This window comes from Peromyscus leucopus, chromosome 10 (genome assembly GCF_004664715.2).
Source record: "Peromyscus leucopus breed LL Stock chromosome 10, UCI_PerLeu_2.1, whole genome shotgun sequence".
Taxonomy (NCBI): domain Eukaryota; kingdom Metazoa; phylum Chordata; class Mammalia; order Rodentia; family Cricetidae; genus Peromyscus; species Peromyscus leucopus.
Window position 1 is genome coordinate 84,671,173 of NC_051071.1, and position 21,342 is coordinate 84,692,514.

A 21,342-nucleotide genomic window follows, 5' to 3' on the forward strand; every position below is an offset into this window, starting at 1 on the left:
GGCTCTGCCTCCCGAGTGCTGGGATTAAAAGCATGCGCCACCACCGCCCGGCACTAACTCAGCATTTTCAAATGAGGTTTCTTTATACAACTAACCTTTACTTATGAACCCTGGAGATATAATGCTTAATTTCTTATGTATGAAAAAACCTTGAATGTACAAGATACTATATCTAAAAAGCAAATAGTATCACCAAGACAAAAGGGAAGATTTTACCCCCTTATGCATAATTTGTTTCAAACCTTTAAAGTATGCAATGATGACTACTGTTTGGCTAAGTATTTTTATCACCTATTATTCATGAGTGCATGACCAAATCATCATTAATTTGATAATACATAGTAAATCTACTCATACACAAATGAACATACTTGTAGGTATCTATAATTTTCCATAGGTATCTCCAAAACTAGTTCAAAATTTTAGCAAGATTTTACAATGTCCCCTATTTCTTTCTTAAATTCTAGGAGATTGATTTTGATAGAAAATATACTTCACAATCAATTTATAGCAGCCCCATATATTCATGAATTATATTTATAAGCATCTCATAGTCAAGTTAGTCCCCCACCATAAAAGGCAATGGAAAAAGTCAAAGATTAGATAATAAATAAGAACTTGATTAACTTTCTAAGATGAAATGAAAACAGAAAGCAAGCAGAGTAAACTATAGAATTAGTTGTTAGTTGAGGGAAGAAAGAGAGAGAGAGAGTTACAAAGAAATTAATTAATGGTACAACTCTGTATTCAAGGTCTTTTTTCAATTAGTTACAGAAATTACCAAGCACAGCTAAGGACATACTAAGAGTAAGTCATCACAATTAGCTTAGCTATATAAACTCTTCATTGCTTCTGTTCCAGTTCAGGACAACTTGGAAGCCTCTATCACTGACAAGGCTATACAAATTCATGTGCCAAGAAAAAAGCATTCCCTTGACATGCAGGGCAACTGCATTTCTGAGTAAATTCCGTCAGTTTAGCATCCTTGCAACCATCTGACCCAATTAAGGAGAACTCACATCTACTGCTAATTTTAAGCCATACAATCAAGAAGCTGGGCCAATGAACCAGTGTGCAGAGACACTTCTGTTAGTATCTCCCTAAACACACCTGAGAAAGCAATACAGTCAGACATCATTGGCAACAAGTAGTCAGAAAATGTCCGTATTTTCAAGTGAGATACACAATTATCACACAATTGTCCAATAGAATATAAAAAAATAAGTACCTCTCCCAAGAGCTGCTCTTCAGCAGCAGGACTCTCCTCCCCATCACTCTGTGCTACTTGGTCAGGGTCTTTAAGAGCCTTTGGTACATAAAACAATCACAGAGGAAGTTGAAGAATGTAGCATTAAAAGGTTATTAGTAACAAGACAGACAAAAGACCCAACCAACCACACCCAGAGCTTGATCATGAGAAGCAACGAACAAATTTATTCCAGAAACAACATTAAAAGAAAAGCAGAAACCATCACTACCACCACCTTCCCTTTTGGTCACCAAGTGTCATGTGACATACAGGCGCTTTACCTTGTCTGAGCAGGCAATGATTCTGTTTTCCCTTCTATGAAGTTCAAATATACCAAAAGACATGCTTTACCAGCTAAACTTAAGATGAGAATTACGAACTACTAAAATACTTAGAATTTTCTAAACCAGGAAGGACAAAACAGATCAACTGCTCTAATTACACTGCTTGTCCAGCTCTAACCACACTCTTGGAAGACAGCGATTTGAGGTCTTACCACGTCGGATCCATCCACTCTGTTCAAGGCCAAAGCAACCTGAAAAGAAAACAACAACCCACCTACTAAGTGCAATGCTAATCCGGGTGGACAGCAAAGTTTAGCTTTATTCTGTTCTCAGCCAAACTCCACAAAAGTTCTTATCAGGGCCAGTATGTTTAGGAAGAGCAAACATCTGCGCACAACTGGTTCTTAGTGGTTCTAGTTTCATTTACATGGAATTCTACTGCTCCGATGATCTTTAGCTCTGCTGTCTAATCACAAAATCAACCTTAAAGAAACATGCTCCCTTGTACTTTGTTGTTTTAAGTAACTATATTTTTGTCTTGTTGTTAATTTTTTTTCTTAATGTTTTATTTTGTTTTTTAAGACTGGGTCTTACTATGCAGCCCTGGATGGCCTGGAACTCATGGAGATCTACTGCCTCGGCCTCCTGAGTGCTGGGGTTAAAGGCTTGCACCACCACACCTGGCTTACAAACACTTTTTAAAAAGATGTCCTCAGGTACTCAATATAGAACAAATTGCTTTAGAAATATTCTGATGATTTTATTTCCTAATTTTTTGCTTTCAGGCATACAATTAAAACTTTAATCTCCTGGAAATTTAGAAAAATCAGAGCATTAAGGGGCTACAGCTAATAAGGAAATCAAATAAATACTAACACTTTAAGGAGTAAGCAAAGACACCAGCAGTGTGGCTGCCCTCAGAGGAGCACATACGTAGACGACACCAGACGCAGCCCACACCAGTTAGGCAGCCTATGTAATTCTATAGAAAAACTTTAGTTACCGCCAACAGAGGTGAAAGAGAATAAGAGTATTTTCAAGGTTTCTACGGTTTTTACTGCTACTGATTCTGATGTCAACACTGACACAATTCAGACCCTTTCTGAGAAGACTACAAAACTATAATGTGTGTTTCTCTTTTAAAAAGGGAATTCTTTCAAAAGCTAAACTATGAAGCAAACTACTTGGCCTTTGTTTACTTAGGCTCATGAAAATTCCATCCTGTTTCAGCTACCTGTTAGCTGGTCAACAATAAGCCATTTAAGAATTTCATGCTAGCTGGGTCGTGATGGCACATACCTTTAATCCCAGCACTCAGGAAGCAGAAGCAGGTGGATCTCCATGAGTTCAAGGCCAGCCTGGACTACAGAGTGAGTTCCAGGACAGCCAGGGTTACACAGAGAAACCATGTCTCGAAAAGAAAAAGAATTTTATGCTCCAGGGTGGGAAACTGCAGTGGCCCCAACAGTGCTCGACTTCCCATACACTGTACAGTTGGGGAGACACCTAATCCCTGCTCTCCTCTCTCGAGGCCACTGTTAGCACACCTTAAGGAACACCTCAGTGTATGTGACTTATCTGTCACGGCCAAACTATCCCTGACAGTCCAGGCTGAATTAAAGGTGGTTCTGGTAGCTTCTACATCCAGGCAGAAAGTGGAGTTTCACATCTGAAAACTTAGGTGACAAACACCAATTCTTACTAAACGTTAGTTGACTGATTGGAGACTCTGTCTAGAACTTTATACACAGATACCCCACCCAGCACACAAGCATCTGTTTACGGCGGTCATTTGATCTTCTCAGGACCTTACCTTCTTCCCCAGATCTTCTCTTCTGTATCCAAGAAGCTCCAGGTATTTCCCACGAGAATCCTCCTCAAAATTCACCTTTTAAAAGAGACATAATCTTCAAAGATTACATTTAAAACCTAGTTTTCCTAAGAATTGACCAAAAACTCTAAAGTCTATAAAATCCTGAAAATTCACTGTTCAAAAAGAATTTATGTAACTTTAGAAACTGTTTTAACTATGCAGGCATGGATATGGCTGGGAGCTGATTTGTGCACAGCAAGTCCAGTGCTGGCAGAGGTCAGAGGGGGCATCCAGTGCCTACGGCTGGAGTTATGGATGCTGGGGACCCAACTTGGGTCTAAAACACAATGCCTGCTCTTAACTACGGAGCCACCTCTCCTGCACTGGAGTGGTTTATTTGAGTCTCACTATAGAGCTTTGGTTGGCCTGGAACTTGCTAAAAAAACCAGAATAGCCTCAAACTCAGAGATCCACCTGCCTCTGCCTCCCAAGTGCTGGGATTAAAGGCGTGCACCACCTCCACCTGACTTTATAAATAACATTTTTTAAAAACTAGTTTTCTGTTTGTCTGAGACTAGGTCTCACATAGCCCAGGTCTCAAATTCAAACTCTATACAGCAACTGATAATCTTTTAAGTTCCTCTACTGCCCAACTGCTGAGATTACAGGCATGCACCGTCATGCATGGATAAAATAGCTATGTTCTAAGAGTAAGTAAGTATTTGAGCAACTCATCATTCTGGATAAATGAGGCTTGTTTTTAACTATAATTTTGTTAAAGACAAAGTAATTCATGTTCAAAGGTTCTATGAGAAAGCAAGACAGTGTATGCAGTATTCAACATCCCAAAACTTTTTTGAATTTCACACCTAAGCTGGGCAAGGAGGCACACACCTTCCACTGCAGCCCTAGACGCAGACAGGTGGATCTCTGCGGGTGGCCTGATCAACAGAGAGCAGTGAGGTGAGCCAGTCTCACTATAAAGAGAGAGACTGTTTCAAATGGAAACAAAATTGTCCCCTAACTAACAAACTGCAATTTCTACATTGATAGAGTTTAACCTCATTGTATTCAAGATGGTTTTTTCTTGGAAAACTCAGTATCAAGAAATATCTGTGAAAGCCAAACTCTTAGTCCGCTATGAAGAAAGACAGTGTGCTGCGAGGCTGTTTTTCCTTTGACTCTCCTGTAGCAGCAGGAAGAGAAACCCCTCTAGTCTCCCCTCTCCTCTCCCATTCCTCTCACCACGTTCACTGACCAGACTGGCTACAGACACTAAATTCTCTGTTTTATTACAGCAGCTCCCATGTTCTAATTTTTAAGATCTGTTGAATGATGTCGCTCTCCCTTAAACATATCTTCACACTATTTAGCTTATAATGGTGTAAGAGATTAGGCTGTGTTCTCTTGAGATTTATCTTGGCTTTTTGAGACAAAGTCTTGCTATAGCCCAGGCTGGCACTGAGCTTGAGATCTTCCTGTCTCAGCTTCCTGAGTGTTGGCATTACAGTTGTGTGTTACTGTGCTCAACTTTCGTTTCTTGAATTTCATCATGCATTCCTGAAATCATATTATCTCACATGTTTCTTCAAAAGGAAGATAGACTTTAATTATAATAGGAACAATTATCAATAATAAAATGAAACCATTTTAGGGCCAGAGAGATGGCTAAGCAGATAAATGTGCTCACTGTAAAATGAACATGCACGTAGACACACACACAAACAAAAATTAGAAATAAGCTCAACTTTACCTTCAAGAAGGACCACACATTTTTCTCAAACTCAGTCTGAGAAGCGTCGATCTTCCTCTGGCAGTAACTGATGAAGCCCTGGGACTGTACAACCTGCTGCAGCTGCTCCGAGCGGCTGAGGAAGTCCTTCTCGGTCACCACCTGACTGATGAACACGTGCTGGGGCCGCTGCTGCTGCTGCTCAGCTCCCTGCTGAGGCTGCGCTTTGACGTTCTCAAAAGTCACCAGCTTCCCTCCGAACTGCGAGAAAGAATGAACTCATCAGCCACTAAGCTGCCCTGGAGGGAATGGCCTGCAGCCTGCTCAGGTCAGGAACTGGATGGGGATCACTGGCACACCCTCCCAGGCTCCCGAACGTCACTCCAGCCACCCAACTGTCCGCCTTCTCAGTCCTCACAAGTCCCCTGGGATGAAATGGACGTGTGCCGTCCCAGAATTCCTCAGTTCATGTTACACAGAACCCTAGAAACAAACTCCACCTACTGAGAAGGAAGCGCCAACAGGCCTTCGGATCCACTTGGGGGGCTTCTTCAGGGGCAGCACTATGCTGTGCTGAGCAGTCTGCTGAGGAATTTGTAATGGAGGAAGGGGCTGTCCTGTGCCAAAAGGATCAAGGTTCCCAAAAGACGATGAAAGCTATTTTTAAAAAAAGTATGAGTTAGTAACCACATAAACTATGTTGCAATTTTTCAAATCATACACAAAAAAAATGTCTAGTAACAGTTATCCACTACAGCAGCATTGCTGGTTGGTAAAAATCACTCAAGATAATTACACAACATGGTTCTTTTTCTCAGTTGTCATCATCAAGCGCCTTAATACTGCCCATTACCTTGTCAACTTGTTTCTGCCTTAACCCATCCATGCTGCCTCCCATGATGGAATAAACACTGATTCGTCCATCAAAAGAAGCAGCCGACAGGACAGCAGGGTTCCGAGGACACCACTGGATATCGAAGCACCACTGTGTGCTGGTGGGAAGTTCATATAATACCTAGCCCAACATAAACAAACAAGCAAAAGTTAGAAAAAGGTAGCCAGATCATAACCTAAAGAAGTAATGCTGATAATAAGCACAGCTGAACATTACTTTAAAAAGTCTTTAGCCAAGAAAACCAAAGGTAAGTGTCTCTTATAGTACAGTGGTCCCGGGATGGTCCACAATGGTAAGTGTCTCTTACAGTACAGTGGTCCCGGGATGGTCCACAATGGTTAAGTGTCTCTTACAGTACAGTGGTCCCGGGATGGTCCACAATGGTAAGTTCCTCTTACAGTACAGTGGTCCCGGGGTGGTCCACTAATAACAGGAATGCCAGTCAATATTTCTTTTCCTAAAATGGCAGCAGTAGACAAGCTGGAAAGGCCAGAATATTTTATCAAATTCCAGTGCTACTCTTTTCAACTGTTTTTGCCTGGCAAGATCCAGAGAACTATGTTTAGGTCACTTGAAGACCAAACTTGAAACCACTCTCAGAAAGAACTCACTGACAAATCTGGCTTTTAGCGAAGAGAAAACATGTCTATCTCATTCTTATTGCTGAAGAATCTTAACAAGACTTGCCTCTAGGTTTTCTACAGAAGGAAAGGGCCGTGGGACAACGTTACAAACACTACTCCAGGCTGGGGAGATGCTCCATGTGTGAAGTATGTGCCATGCATTCACGAGAACTGCGGCACAAGGCCCGGCCCCTGCACAGAAAAGCCAGACCTGCTACTCGCTTACAACCCACAGCTGCGGAGGCAGAGACAGGAAGCCCTGGCATTCGCTGGCCAGTCCCTGAGGGAGGTCAAGGAGACAGTCTCAAAAAACAGCTGGAGATCTAACTGACAAAGACACACTATCAATCTCCGGCAGCCCGGTGTGTATATACAGAAGTGCTCATGCATTTGTACATACATGAACATATACACACACAGAGGAAATTAAAAATAAATAGTTATCAGAACTGTTACACTTGAGGCCCTAAGTTCAATGCTCAACAGCTAAAAGAACAAAACCTGTTAAAACATTTTTTGTTTATTCATTTATTCCTCTGTGTGTGTGTGTGTGTGCGCGTGTTTTATGGGTAACTGTGGGGGGGGGAACATGTGTTACAGTACACATGTAGAGGACAACTTTGGGGACTCGGTTCTCTCCTTCCACCTTGTTGAGGCAGATTCTCTGTTGTTTCTGCCATGTTGTACATCCAAGTGGGCTGGCTCATGAGCTTCTAGGCGGCCCTCTTGCTTCCAATCTCACTGCAGGAGTGCTAAGGTTACACACGTGGCCACAGCATCCTGTTCACGTGGATTCCAGGTATCAGAATCAGGTTTCCAGACCTGACTGCTGAGCCACCTTGCCAGCTGGAAGACTTTTTTTTTAATGGTGCTGGAAATCAAGCCTAGGCCTTTCACATGATAAACAAGCACGACTTCTGAGCCACACTCCTAATCCAGCTACTCACATTTCCATCAAAATAACTTCAAAAGCACCTGAAACAATACACTTCAATAGAGAAGAGGCAATGGTATAAGGCTGCAATTAGGGTCTGGAGAGATGGCTCGCAGTTGAGCACCAGCTGCTCTTCCAGAGGACATGGGTTCAATCCCAGCCCCAACATGGACGCTCACAACTGTCTGTGTGACTCCAGGATCCAACACCTTCACACGGGCACACATGCAGGCAAAACACCAATGCACTTAAAATAAAAACGAATCATTTTTTAAAAGGCTGTGGCTAGAATCTATGTTTCAACAGAGAAAGATTAATTTTAAAGTACAAGGAAATGAGCCTGGCTAATGTTCCTGACAGAGAACATATCTCAGACCGCCCCCCCAATGGTCTTAATTATAATCATGGGCTTAAAACCATTTGGAAATGTCTTACTCAGGTAGAAATAAGTATTAAGAGTGCCTTTTGAAAGGTTGAGAAGCATTCCTCCTCCTACCTCTCCTGTGTTAGGGTTAGAGCACAGAATCTTAGCATCTTTTCCACAGCTTAGTAACAATTCAGGATCTGCCATGCTCCAAGCAATTGCCAAAATTCCCCTATAAAAAACAGGCGGGAGAAAAGAACAAGTGAGAACAAAGTATTGTCACACACAGATGTAAGACCACAGTGGAGCTCCCTTGTCCATTTACTACTTCAACGATCAGCTTAAGAAAGAAAAAGAGAAAGGAAGACACGCACACCGGTAGAAAACCCACAAAAGTACAAGGAAACGTTCAGTCTTGAAGGAAGCAAATTTCCAATCCCTCCTGTGCAGGTTGTAGAGTCCCTATGTTAACAGAAGTGGAACTCACCTAACTTGGTAACACGGATGCTACAATGGCACAGGACGCTCAGCACCGGGCACGGTGCAGATGGCAAGCAGTGAGAGTGAATGCCCAACAACCCTGGCTGTGGAGTTTTCACTCACAGGCGGGCTCTTTATGAGACAGAGCACAGATAAAACACCCCATATAGCCGGGTGGTGGCGGTGCAAGCCTTTAATACCAGTGGCAAATGGATCTCTGTTTTAGTCCAGCTTGGTCTACACACAGAACAATCCTGTCTCAAAAAAAAGCCTCTACATGGGAAGTCATGCTCTCCACAAGTCTGCATCCTCAGTCCTGTTTTTAGCTTCTGTCAGGAAGTACTCTTTATTGAGTATACTGAAGAAAAAAATTAGATATTTTTCAAAGAAACATTAAACTCTACAGTATAGAAGCATGGTCTTACAGATCACTGTCTTAGAGTAAAGGGGCACACAGTATAATCCTCGGGTGAGGTGCTTGCCGCACACTGTGTCTAAAAACAGCCCACTGAGATGCTCAGTAAGTAGGGCACCTACCGCCAAGCCCTAAGACCTCTTAGTTCAATCCTGGGTCTTGTGAGAGGGGACACTGACCACAGGCTACTGTGACCTCCACAGCATGTGGAGTGGTGTATATGCATCCACATCCACACTCCCTTCCTTCCACACGAAGCCAGGTATGACAGCACACATTGCAATCCCAGCTAGCGGGGTGGAGAAAGGCAGATCCACAGAGCTCATCTGCCAGCTCTATGTCCAGCGGTGACTCCAGGCTCAGTGAAAGACTGTCTCAAGAATATAGGCATCAGACGGTGACTTGTGGCTGCCACAAATGTGTGTACACCTCCCCCACCCCACACACAATCTTCTGTACTCTATTATTTAGAGAGAGTCAGAATTAATGATTTTGTCATTTCTATATCCATATCTATGTTACTCAGAGATTCTATGAGAAACCAGAATTATGTTTGGTTATTTCTTAAGCGCACACAATTGGAGGTCTGAGTATTTTGCTTAGTAGGAAGCACTTGCTTAGTATATACAAGGTCTTGGGTTTGATCTCTAATACAGCAACAATACAACAACAAATAAAAAAAAATTTTAATGCGCGCACGCACGAGAGAGCAGGTGCCCAAGTAAGCTTGTGGCCATCAAGCCCCTGGAGCTGGAGTTACAGATGGCTGTGAGCCACCATGTGAGTGCTGAAAAATAAACTCAGGTCCTCTGGAAGAGCAACAAGTGCTCTTGACTACGGAGTCATCTCTCCAGCCCAATATATTATATATTATACCATTATTAAGATATAAATAGATATATATATTAAGGAAACTAGAACTATAGGGATGGAAGAGAACCAAAAGATCAAATAATCTATCATTTATTAGTATAAGAAAACTGCCGACTAGAGAGATAGTTTCTGTCATCCAGCAGTGGGCGTTACTAAATTCTGATGGTTCCTTCCCAAGCTCTGCGGTAGAGTGTGGTGTTAGACCACTCTGAGATCAGCGTTGAGGGTGGACTGCTTATATATGACCTTGGCAAGTTGAACCTTGCTGACCTTCAATTTCTGGCCTGTGAGACATGCAATAGCAGTTTCTAGAGTTAATTCTGTGATGAGGCTGGATCACGGTGCCTGTGCAAGGCTTGAACACTGTCTATGTTATGTCTCTAAGTTAGCTGTCTTCCCTCTACAGTGCAGGTCCCGGAAGTTCATGTGGTGGTTTGGATGAGAATGCCCCCCCAGGCTCACGTTGGAATAGACGTCCCCAACTGCTGGAACCACTTGGGAAGGATTAGGAGGTGTGGCCCTGCTGGAGAAGGTGTAACACTGGAGCTGGCTTTGAGGTTTCAAAAGCCCATGGCAGGCCCAGTCTCTGCCTATGGATCGGATGTGAGCTCTCAGCTACTGCTCCAGCACCACACCTGCTCCCACGCTCCTCACCATGATGGCCAAGGACTCACTCTCTGAAATTAGAAACAAGCCCCCAGTTAAATGCTCTCTTTCTTTTTTTTTTTTTTTTTTTTTTTTTTGGTTTTTTCGAGATAGGGTTTCTCTGTGTTGTTCTGGTGCCTGTCCTGGATCTCACTCTATAGACCAAGCTGGCCTCAAACTCACAGAGATCCTCCTGGCTCTGCCTCCTGACTGCTGGGACTAAAGATGTGTGCCACCACTACCTGGCTAGAAACTAGTAAAATATTACAAGGAATTTTTTTATTTAAACACATTGAACTAATTTACATAAATTTGCTACTACCGGGGCTGGAGAGATGGCTCAGTGGTTAAGAGCACTGACTGCTCTTCCAGAGGTCCTGAGTTCAATTCCCAGCAACCACATGGTGGCTCACTACCATCTGTAATGAGATCTGGCGCCCTCTTCTGTACACATAATAATAAATAAATAAATCTTTTAAAAAAAAAAAAAAATTTGCTACTACCTAAGTATCAATGTTAGGAAATTTGCCAAACTAATGAAATACAATGACACTAAAATATCAGAAAGTTTCCATTTTTCAGAATATCTACTCAACATATTAATGCAAACTGAAAGCAGATCACCTAATTTCTCAAAAATGTTTGCTTTTCAAGGAAAATGGAAACAGAATCAAACCAGTTTCTAAACTGTTGCTATATGGCATCAATTTTCTTAGGTCTGATGACTAATATAGATCTAACTCTATAGTTAATGTCAAGAGTTTGATATACTCAAATTTTTACTATTTTAGGTGATTTTAGTTTCTAGCTGAGGACAGCCTTGAATCCCTGACCTCCTTGCCTCTGACTGCCAAGTGCTGGGATTACAGATACATATGTCTATGCCTTGCTTCAGTATTTGAAGTAAGCAGGGGAAAATGTTCTAGCAAAGGATTCATGTTAGCATGATATGATCTACCTACCATTTTGGAGAGAAAATCCTGACTACTGCTCAAAATGAAAATGAGGAATTATGTTTTAGAGCAAAAACAGGAAGAAACGAAGTTCCCTGAAACAGCAGCACGGTACCTGGCATGATTTTCCAGAACCCGGAGAGGAGAGGAGGCAAATCGAAGATCCCACATCTGGATCACTGGTAACCGATCATCCTCAGAGGCCAGGACCATCTGTGTAGCAACATCAGGGTGCCATGCCAGCCCAGAGCAATGCATCTGCAGACAGGTAAGGCCCACATCTTAGCAACCATGTTACCTTATGAAAAGCAGACCTAGAATTTGAAGACTATGTCACAACTGAAATGAACAGGAAAAAGCATCAGCTCAGACTAGTCCCAAACCTTTTAAATGTTACTAGACAGGCTTAAATAGTCTTGGAAATATAGCATTTGCATGTTTTCTATTCATCTACTTGATACACATAAAGCAGTTCAGAATCAAAATAATTCTATTATCTAAAATGAATTTCACTATCAATACTGTAACTTAGAGGATTGTTTTGGGGGCTGGAGAGATGGCTCAGAGGTTAAGAGCACTGGCTGATCTTCCAGAGGTCCTGAGTTCAATTCCCAGCAACACATGGTGGCTCACAACCATCTATAATGAGATCTGGTGCCCTCTTCTGACGTGCAGTCATACATGCAAGCAGAACACTGTATACATATAAATAAATAGATTTAAAAAAAAAGAATTGTTTTATACAAACTTAAAATATAACACTTTCAAAAATAAAAATAGATAAAAGTTATCAATTAAAAACAAAGTCCTTCTACCTTTCCTAAAAATAAAAAATAAAAATAAAAATAAAAAATAAATTAAAAAAAAAAAACCACCATATCTTAAGCAACAACTACCATCCAAAGTTTCATGAGATAATTACTATTATTGGGAATGACCCAAAAGTTTAAATTCTAATAAATATTCTACATAATGATTAAGATTATTTTCGCATGCTTTATTCCACTGGAACTTGTGTTAACATTCCTGGTCCACTTAAACTGTAGTCATCTAGAAGAAGGTTCTTTTCAACAGTTCTGTGGCATTTTAAATGATACACACATTCTGACTTAAGTACTCTTGTTTTAGAAAATCTTTACCAGGGTGGGCAACAGGGCTCAGCACGTAAAGGCACTTGCTGCCAAACCTGGAGACCTAAGTTTAAGTTTGGAACCCCATGGTAGAAGGAGAACCAAGTCCTTGAAGGACCACACAGTGCACAATGGAGCATGAATGCTCACACACCAACAACAACAAAAAAAACCCCGAACACCATAAATGTAATAAAAGTATTTTTGAAGTTTTAAACAAAAGAAAGACAGAGAGAGAGAGAGAGAGAGAGAGAGAGAGAGAGAGAGAGAGAGAGAGAGAAAAGAAAGAAAGAAAGAAAGAAAGAAAGAAAGAAAGAAAGAAAGAAAGAAAGAAAGAAAGAGAAAGAAAGAAAGAAGAGAGGAGAGAGGAGGGAAGAGAGAGGGAGGGAAGAAAATCAGGCCACCAAGAGGGCTCACTGGGCAAAGGTGCCTACCACTAAGCCCCCCACACCTGAGTTTGATCTCTGGGACCCACTGATGGAAAGAGGAGAACAATTCCCAAAAGTTGTCCTCTGAACTCAACATGTGCTTCACGGCACACGTGCTGACACTGACACTCACACACACACACACACACACACACACACACACACACACACACAGAGGCACATGAAATTACTAAATACAGTGCTTAAAAAACAAAAAGCATATCCAACATGGTGTACTGGGTATTTAATTATTGTACTGAGGGGCAGGGAGCATTCATCCCACTATTAGCCGATTAATAAAAGACAGGATTTTAATTTTACAAAAATTTGATTTCTTGAAACAAGCCTCAGAGCACGTACAGTAGAAGTACTGTTTATTGTAAGTCAGTCCTATACTTACCCTGTTACTGTGGTCACTGACTTTGATGATGGGCTCATTTTTCCTAAGATCCCACACGGTTGCCCGGCCACTGGGACTGGCTGATGCTAAAATATGCTGAACTTGCCTGTTCCATGCAATGCAGCTGATGTCTTCCGGTGGCTACAAAGGAACACACCATTAAAACCATTGTCATGCTGTGCTGGTCAGCTCTGTCAACCCGAGGAGGGACTGGAGTCACGGGAGAGCCTCCCTGAGGAACTGCCTCCATGAGCCAGCTCTGAGGGGTGTCTGTGTAACACTTGCTGACTGCTGACTGATGTGGGGGTGCCCAGCCCACAGAGGGAGGTATCAGCCCTGGGCAGGTGGGTCTAGGCTATAGAAGGAAAGAAACTGGTCAAGCCAGGGGAAGCAAGCTCTCCCCAGTGACAGACTGTGACCGCGACGTGGAAGTGACATCATAAGGTTCCTTCCCCAGGTTGACTTTGGGCACTGTTTAATCGCAGCATCAAAAAGTAACTAGAACATTACTACATTCAAATTTAATTATAAAGCCAGGTGTGGGGGCACACACCTTTAATCCCAGCATGATGGAGGCAGGCCATTTTCTGAGTTCGAGACCAGCCTAGGTCTATATACTGAATTTTGGGACAGCCAGAGCCCTGCCTCAAAAACCTAAAAAATAAATTTAATCATAAATTCTGATTCTTCATTTATAATTCATTCTCATTCTCTCTCTCTCTCTCTCTCTCTCTCTCTCTCTCTCTCTCTCTCTCTCTCTCTCTCTCTCTCTGAGACAGACAGGGTCTCACTCTGTAGCTCTGGTTCCCCTGGAACTCACAGAGATCCATCAGCCTCTGCTTCCCAAGTTCTGGGGTTAAAAGCATATACCACCATACCTGGCTGATCCTTTTTTGTTTGTTTGTTTTTAAATCTATTATCTAAAAATTAGATCCATCTATTCCACAAATTTCCTTTTTATTCATATATTCACAACACATATCATATTGTTTAAAACACAAATCTACATAGCTTCAAATACTTGATATTGTTGAATATCGTCTCATCCACCAACCATTTGTTGAGTTCTTGCTATAAACTAAGCCGTTTCTTTATTTGTAGTTGTTGCAAGACAGACCACAAACTACAACACTGATGGCTGGTGAGTGTGACCTCTAATTACACAGGACAAAAAGGACAGGCTAGACAACCAGGAAAAAATGCTTTTATAAAAGGTAGACTATAGGCTATCATTAAGCTACCTTTCAAGACTTCAAAATGGTAGGAGCAGTTACAAGGGCCAGTAAAACTGGTACTCTACACAATGAAAAATTTAAAATGAGCAGCTGCTATTGCCCAGCCTACGTGAAATACACAGGAGTGAGTTTATTTAGTAAATCTGAACCTGATAAAACCGCTACTATTTATCAAAGAAGAAGACTGTCACTGTGAAACAATCATCAAACATCTGTCTGTTTTGTGTACTTCTCTAGGCCTAGTACAACAAATACTGCCAGTTGGTAGGTGATGAATGACTATGTACTGTTCAAAGAATCACTGATACCTTCCTTGCAGAAAGATTGTATTTTCTTTTATTTTTTTGAGACACTGTCTCATTATGCAACCCTAGCTGGTCTGGAACTCACTCTGTAGATCATAGTGGCCTTGAACTCACAAATTTGGATCTGCCTGACTCTGCCTGCTGAGTGCCAGGGTTAAAGGCCTGTGCCACCACACCTATCAACGTTTTATTTTAGATAAGGTCTCATTCTATATTCAAGCTCAAAGCAATCCTCCTGCCTCCAACTTATAAGAGAAACATAGTTATCAATACTTTACTATGCCATAGAAAATTAATGATATGTAAGTACTGGTCTGCATTCAAAAAACTTAAAATCAACATAAATACATTTAAAAGAAGGGCTTTTGGTTCCTTTGATTACACTGATAAACCATTCATATTATACCTGTGTTTTGGCTCCTGGTGTCATTGGAGTTGCGAAATTGTTTAGATCCCAAATGTAGATTTCAGATTCATTAGCACCAGAGGCCACCAAATTGGTCTGCAAAAAGAAACAATAATCAAATAACAAATAACTGAAAACTCAGAATAACTAAAAACTAAAATGTTGACTTTAATACATACAGTTTTTCTATTGATTCAAAACAATCACGTTTGGCTTCCTAATTATCTATAACTCTTCATCCAAGTTAACTTTTTGTGGAACTATTTTAAAGCAATGCGTTACAAAAAAGAGCAGTTCCGGAGTTGAACTGGTAAAAAGTCAAGCACATTAACCACGTAGGGAGCTCTGTTTGTGGCTGTGCATCTCTGGAAGAAAATGTGACCACAGACAAAAGCACTTGCCAATTACTGCTCTCCAAGACACCCGAATCCTACAACTACACCCTACAGCTGCCGCATCCTTCTCAGGCACCTCACAGCCAGCGCCCGGAGACAGGAGAGCCTGCCGCTGTGCTCACATACGTCTAGCTCATGGCCGCTGTGCTCACATATGTCTAGCTCATGGGCACATAGTTTTGTTACAATGAATAGTATTTCCGGATGATTTCTACTTCAAGTCCATTGGGTTAAAACGATCCCAAAAGTGGTGAGAAGTACAACAATAATGGGTTTCACAAACTGACCTCATAGGCTACTTTTCATGCTCATAATTTTTATCAACTGGTGCTATGAGCTGACCTAACATAAGCGTTAAAGTTTCCAAAGTCTGGGGCTCCTACTACCTACAGGTGTCCAGGCAGAAGGCATGACATTTTAAACTTCTAAATATAAATACAAGCCAGCCTATCAGCTAAATGTTTTAGTCCCAGCCTGCTGAGGGCAGATATTACCTTTTGTGCGTATTTGGTTGGGTAACGCATCACGTGAAATGTGGGTGGTCAGGCATCTGTGTACATGTGCATACGAGGTCAGAGACCAACCTCAGATGTCATCCTCAGAAACACTGTCCACCTCCTCTGAGGTAAGATCTCACTGGCATGGAACCCACCAAACAGGCCAGAGCAGCTGGCCAGCGAGCCCCAGGGGTCCTGGCTCCACCTCCCCAGGACTGACATCACCCCTTTCACAGGGTCCGGTGATTGAACCAAGTATTCTGCGTACAATGTAAACACTTCTCCAATCCAGCCAGCTCCTCAGGGCCCTGGGGTTTTGTTGTTTGAGACAGAGTCTTGAACTTACCATGTAGCTGAGGCTAGCCTCAAATTCCTGATCCTTTTGCCTGCACCTCCCAAGTGCTAAGGTAATAGGCATGTGACACCATGTCTATGCCTGGCTTCTAATCTGAACTCTGAATTGTACAGGAGTAAGTCTTTACTTTTCATTTCTAATACTGAAGCCTAGTAGTTATTTTAAATGAAGAACAAATATTTTAAGAACCATGAAAGGGAAAAAAAAAAAAATAACCATGAATGAATGTCAAACAAAGTCAAACCTGGAAAATGTTTATATCCAAGGCTCTCACTGGCCCAGTATGCTTGTCCTTTTGGGCAATCACAACTTCCTTGTCTCCAGCTATGATTTTAGAAGGATCATAAAGAATAATGTTTCCATTTTCTCCACCTGCAATCAGAACTCCAGAAATATCTCCTTTGGAATCCATCTTATGAGGTCCCCAGATCAACTTGTGGTACCTTAAGGAGAAAATAAATAACTCATTCTTAGAGTCAAATAAGTGTCTATATATATATATATATATATATATATATATATATAGTTTGTTGGTTTGTTGGTTTTTCGAGACAGGGTTTCTCTGTGTAGCTTTGTGCCTTTCCTGGATCTCGCTCTGTAGACCAGGATGGCCTCAAACGCACAGAGATCCGCCTGCCTCTGCCTCCCGAGTACCACAACTGCCCGGTTAATGTCCAAATATTTTTAATTATATTTTTATCTATAACTTCCTATGTAATACAAACTGTAGTTTCTTTTTTCTCTTTGACTCCTGCTGACTGTATCGCCAGTAAAACAGAATTTTAATGTCTACTTAAGTATTTATATTTGATTACCTGATCTCTAAACAGTGAAGACTCTCCAGAAAAATATAGAAGTTTACTTGAACTTAAAAATGACTTTATCATTTAAAAACTGTGCATCCCTGGGCAAGTACTTAATAATCCCAAAATGTATTCTGTTCACCTGCACAACAGAGCTAATCAACTACTTTCTTAGAGAATAAAACATCGGGCCAGATGGTTTAATCCCAGCACGCGGGAGGCAGAGGCAGGAGGATCTCTGTGAGTTCTAGGCCAGTCTGGGCTACAGAATGAGTTCCAGGACAGCCAGGACTACATAGAGAAATCCTGTCTCAAGAAAGAGAGAGAGAAAGAAAAAGAAAGCTTTCCATTTGATTATAGAAGTGTTCATGAATATGTAGTCTAAGGAACAGGAACAGTAAAAGTGTTAAGGGAGTCATTGGAAATTTTCTGAGACATGGTTTCAAAATTACATGTTTTATTTCTAGTAGAGGACAATGATCCTGGCCTCATGTGGAGATAAAATTAGACTGTGGAATGAAAGTATATGGCCTGAAACAGACAGTGGGTGGAAAACCTTTGCACCAAGAGTGCACCTTGGGATCTTATCACGGGAGAAACTGCAAAGCCTGAGAGGACCCACAGACCTCCACGACTCAAGCTATATTCTCTTCTCCTGAACGCCTCTTTAAAACCTGCTCCAAACAGGCACTGGAGAGAAGGCTCAGTGGTTAGTGGCACGGCCACATCTGATGGGACGGCAGAGGCCGTAAGGCCAGCCCAGCTGCCTGACAAGGACCCAGCAGAGCTGAGCCATGGGATGGCTGCCACGCCACCTTTGGGTTTCATCTCCACCTGCTGCACACTTGGGAGACTTTTAATATTTATATCATTTGGGGATACTAAATTGATGGAAAATATCTTATGTATCATTTATGCCTTCTCCCAGGAGTATTGCTTCTAAGGTTCCCCAGGAAAGTCCTGAACATACTATGCCCTCCCACTTTTAGAGAGCTATCCTTATCTACTTGAAGGTCTTCCTTACCGTGGAGGCTGTGACACACCTAAAGAAGCCAGAGGTCTCTTTATGAGGCTGTGAGACATTCTGAAACATCTGTCCCTGTACTTATGCAGGAACAAGATGTTCAAAACAAAGTGAACTGCTGAAATTGAGGGTACTTTCTCTACGTTACATACAATACAGTATGAGTGGGCCTGAGAGATGGCTGAGAAAGTGAAGGCACTTGCTGCCAATCCTAACAGCGTGAGTTTGATCCCAGGACCAACATGGTAAAAGTTGAAAACCAATTTCTACAAGTTGTCCACTCTTTCACATATACCCCTTCCCACATAAACTCCCATAAAATAATAAATAACCAGGCATGGTAGCCAGTAATGAATGGAGCCGTAATGGACACCTTAAATCCCAGGACTCAGGAGGTAGAGGCAGGAGGATTTCTGTGAGTTCAATGTCAGCCTAGTCTACATAGGACAACCAAGACTACATAGAGAGATCCTGTGTGTGTATAAACTATGTGTGTGTATACTCCCTTCTTTAGTCATACCTACATTTTATAAGACAAAAGAGACAAACAACTCTCCTACACTGAGAAAAGAAGGATGTTGGGGCTGGAGTCTTCTGGCCACACTACACCTAACAGCGATGAAACCTTCAATAGGACTTACCAATACTTTACTTCCACAAAAACGCACTTGTACACTTATCCACAAGTTTTTCATGTCACTGGCAGCACTCCTTAGAGTTTTAACAATCCTAACTACAGACAGAGGCAGACCACAGGACTGGGGTGTGGCTCATTTGGTAGAGTGCTTGCCCAGCATGCACAGTCCTGGGTTCAGGCACAGGCACTACACAACCCAGCAATGGTGGCACTTGCCCATAACCCTAGCTCTCAGGACACAGAGGCAGGAAGAGCAGAACTTCAAGGCCATTCTTGTCTACAAGTGAGTTCCAGGTCCACCTGGGCTACAGGAGACCCTGCCTCAAAATAAAAAATAAAATAAAATAAAGCCATCTACCACAACACACACCTTTTTTTGGCTTTTTGGTTTTTTTGAGACAGGGTTTCTCTGTGTGGTTTTGGTACTGGTCCTGGATCTCGCTCTGTAGACCAGGCTGGCCTCGAACTCACAGAGATCCGCCTGCCTCTGCCCCCGAGTGCTGGGATTAAAGGCTTGCGCCACCACTACCCAGCCTACAACATATACTTAAATAATAATATGACCTTAAGGCTGAATCTCATACCTGTGAGCAGAGGAAAAAGTAGCACAAGACTTCATATCCAAGGATGGGTCTGAAAGGTCTAACTCAAATATCTCCAGGGAAGCATTGGTACTAAATGTTGCATCCAACTGCTGAGCAGATGTTCCTACAGAAAATATATGTATGGTAACTACATATGCAAAATAAAAGACTTGGAAAGTGGCAGGAAAGAGAAACTAAAAGCATGTCTTTAATTGTCATGAATACATCTGTGGCTGAAACACATATGCCACTGAGCATGTCGAAGTGACTGCAGCAATAAAATTCTGGCCCAAGGCTGGGAGATGATGTCTCCAAGAGTAGGTAGTTACAGGTAAGATTTAAAGGCTGTAGCTATCTTAGAATCTCTCTGGACAAACAGTCCCATAATGCACCGTATCTGCTTTAAGTCCTATACAAAGTGCTCTTTATTTAAAGTGCTTCTGTCAAGTTTGCTCATGATTCATTCAAACTCTTTTGTTATGTCATCTGCTGCTCCAACTTCTGGTGGGCTAAAGATGAACTTGATTCCTGTGCATTGGGAAAGATACTATGTACGTAACACACGATCAGTGCTATCAAGTACAGCACTGTAAACACAGGAAGATCACCACATTAAATACAGGGAGGATGAAGGTATTTAGGTAATCACACTGTCTTCTCTTTTGAACTTACCTGTGGCTAGGTAAATGGGGTGGTTCTGAGCAGGGCTCCATGCCTGCATAGCTGTACGATCTATTTCCTTTAACTTCATTCTGCTAAAGTGAACATTTTACAGAGAAATATAACACAGAATATTAAAATAACTCATAGAAACATACTGAACAAATCACTAAAATTTTAATAATACCCCAGTACCAATAATACAAATGTATTGTTGGAAATGTCCAATATTAGACATAAACGTGGGACTATTTTGGGGACAAATATTCTATTATTCTAACTCTCTATGGATTACACAGTTGAGTGCCCATTATCTGAAATGACAGGCACCAGAAATGCTTCAGATTTCAGAGTTTCTCTGATCCTGGAATATTTTCTAGAGCTGAACATGCCTAGGTACAAAATCTAAAATGCTTCAAAATATGCAATTCTTTAGATGTTTCAGTTAGGGGTGCTCAATGTACAGTCCTCAGCTAAAAAAAAAAAAAATCAGCCTGTAAAAAAACACCCCACCAGAAGGGTGTGTGTGTGTGTGTGTGTGTGTGTGTGTGTGTGTGTGTGTGTGTGTGTGTGTGTGTGTGTGTATGCTGGGCCGCAGTGGCGCTGCACACCTTTAATCCCAGGGCTCTTTTTGTGTAGCTATTATTTCTCTGTAATTGAGACCTTTTATATTTTCATTTCCACACATTTCTGGTTCTAACTTTGAAATCCTAAATAATTTTATTTAATGACATGAATCCCCAGTTTCTTTATTCATTAACTCACCAACTGCTAGCTGCACAAATGAAGGTTATTTTCATGTGTATGGTGTTTTGCCTGCACACATGTCTGTGCACCACGTAAGTACAGTGCCCACAGAGGCCAGAAGGTAGCGTAAGATCCACTGCAACTGGGGCTGGAGGTGGTTTTGGGTGCTGGGAACTGAACCCGGGTCCCTGCCAAAGCAGCAAGCGCTCTCACCTTGGAGCCGTCCTCCAGCCCTGGCTCACACAGCCCTGCTGCTGCTCTTGCACTCTTTTTTAATTTTTTTTTGGTTTTTCGAGACAGGGTTTCTCTGTGTAGCTTTGGAGCCTGTCCTGGAACTCACTCTGTAGCCCAGACTGGCCTCGAACTCACAGAGATCCGCCTGGCTCTGCCTCCCGAGGGCTGGGACTAAAGGCGTGCCCACCGCCGCCCTTTTCTTGCCCTCTTAAGTCAACAGCACTATCATTAGTAATTCCCTC

At 41.9% G+C, this 21,342-nt stretch overlaps 1 protein-coding gene across 20 annotated transcripts in view; it reads right to left on the minus strand.

Moving 5' to 3' along the window:
* Sec31a (SEC31 homolog A, COPII coat complex component) overlaps positions 1-21,342 on the minus strand; it is a 58,656-nt gene that overhangs the window by 29,997 nt on the left and 7,317 nt on the right. For 12 of the 20 annotated variants that reach the window (XM_037209207.1, XM_037209208.1, XM_028867262.2 and 9 more), the window contains 13 exons: positions 20,132-20,214; positions 19,460-19,583; positions 16,656-16,854; positions 15,165-15,260; positions 13,219-13,359; positions 11,376-11,518; positions 8,027-8,126; positions 5,932-6,093; positions 5,583-5,735; positions 5,100-5,339; positions 3,347-3,421; positions 1,746-1,784; positions 1,229-1,306 (listed from right to left, as the gene is read on the minus strand). In XM_037209207.1, the coding sequence (XP_037065102.1) occupies positions 1,229-1,306; positions 1,746-1,784; positions 3,347-3,421; positions 5,100-5,339; positions 5,583-5,735; positions 5,932-6,093; positions 8,027-8,126; positions 11,376-11,518; positions 13,219-13,359; positions 15,165-15,260; positions 16,656-16,854; positions 19,460-19,583; positions 20,132-20,210 (1,629 nt within the window). In that variant the 5' untranslated portion in view covers positions 20,211-20,214. The remainder of the gene's footprint in view (positions 1-1,228; positions 1,307-1,745; positions 1,785-3,346; positions 3,422-5,099; positions 5,340-5,582; positions 5,736-5,931; positions 6,094-8,026; positions 8,127-11,375; positions 11,519-13,218; positions 13,360-15,164; positions 15,261-16,655; positions 16,855-19,459; positions 19,584-20,131; positions 20,215-21,342) is intronic. The other 8 variants (XM_037209218.1, XM_037209216.1, XM_037209215.1 and 5 more) reach the window with 3 other exon arrangements.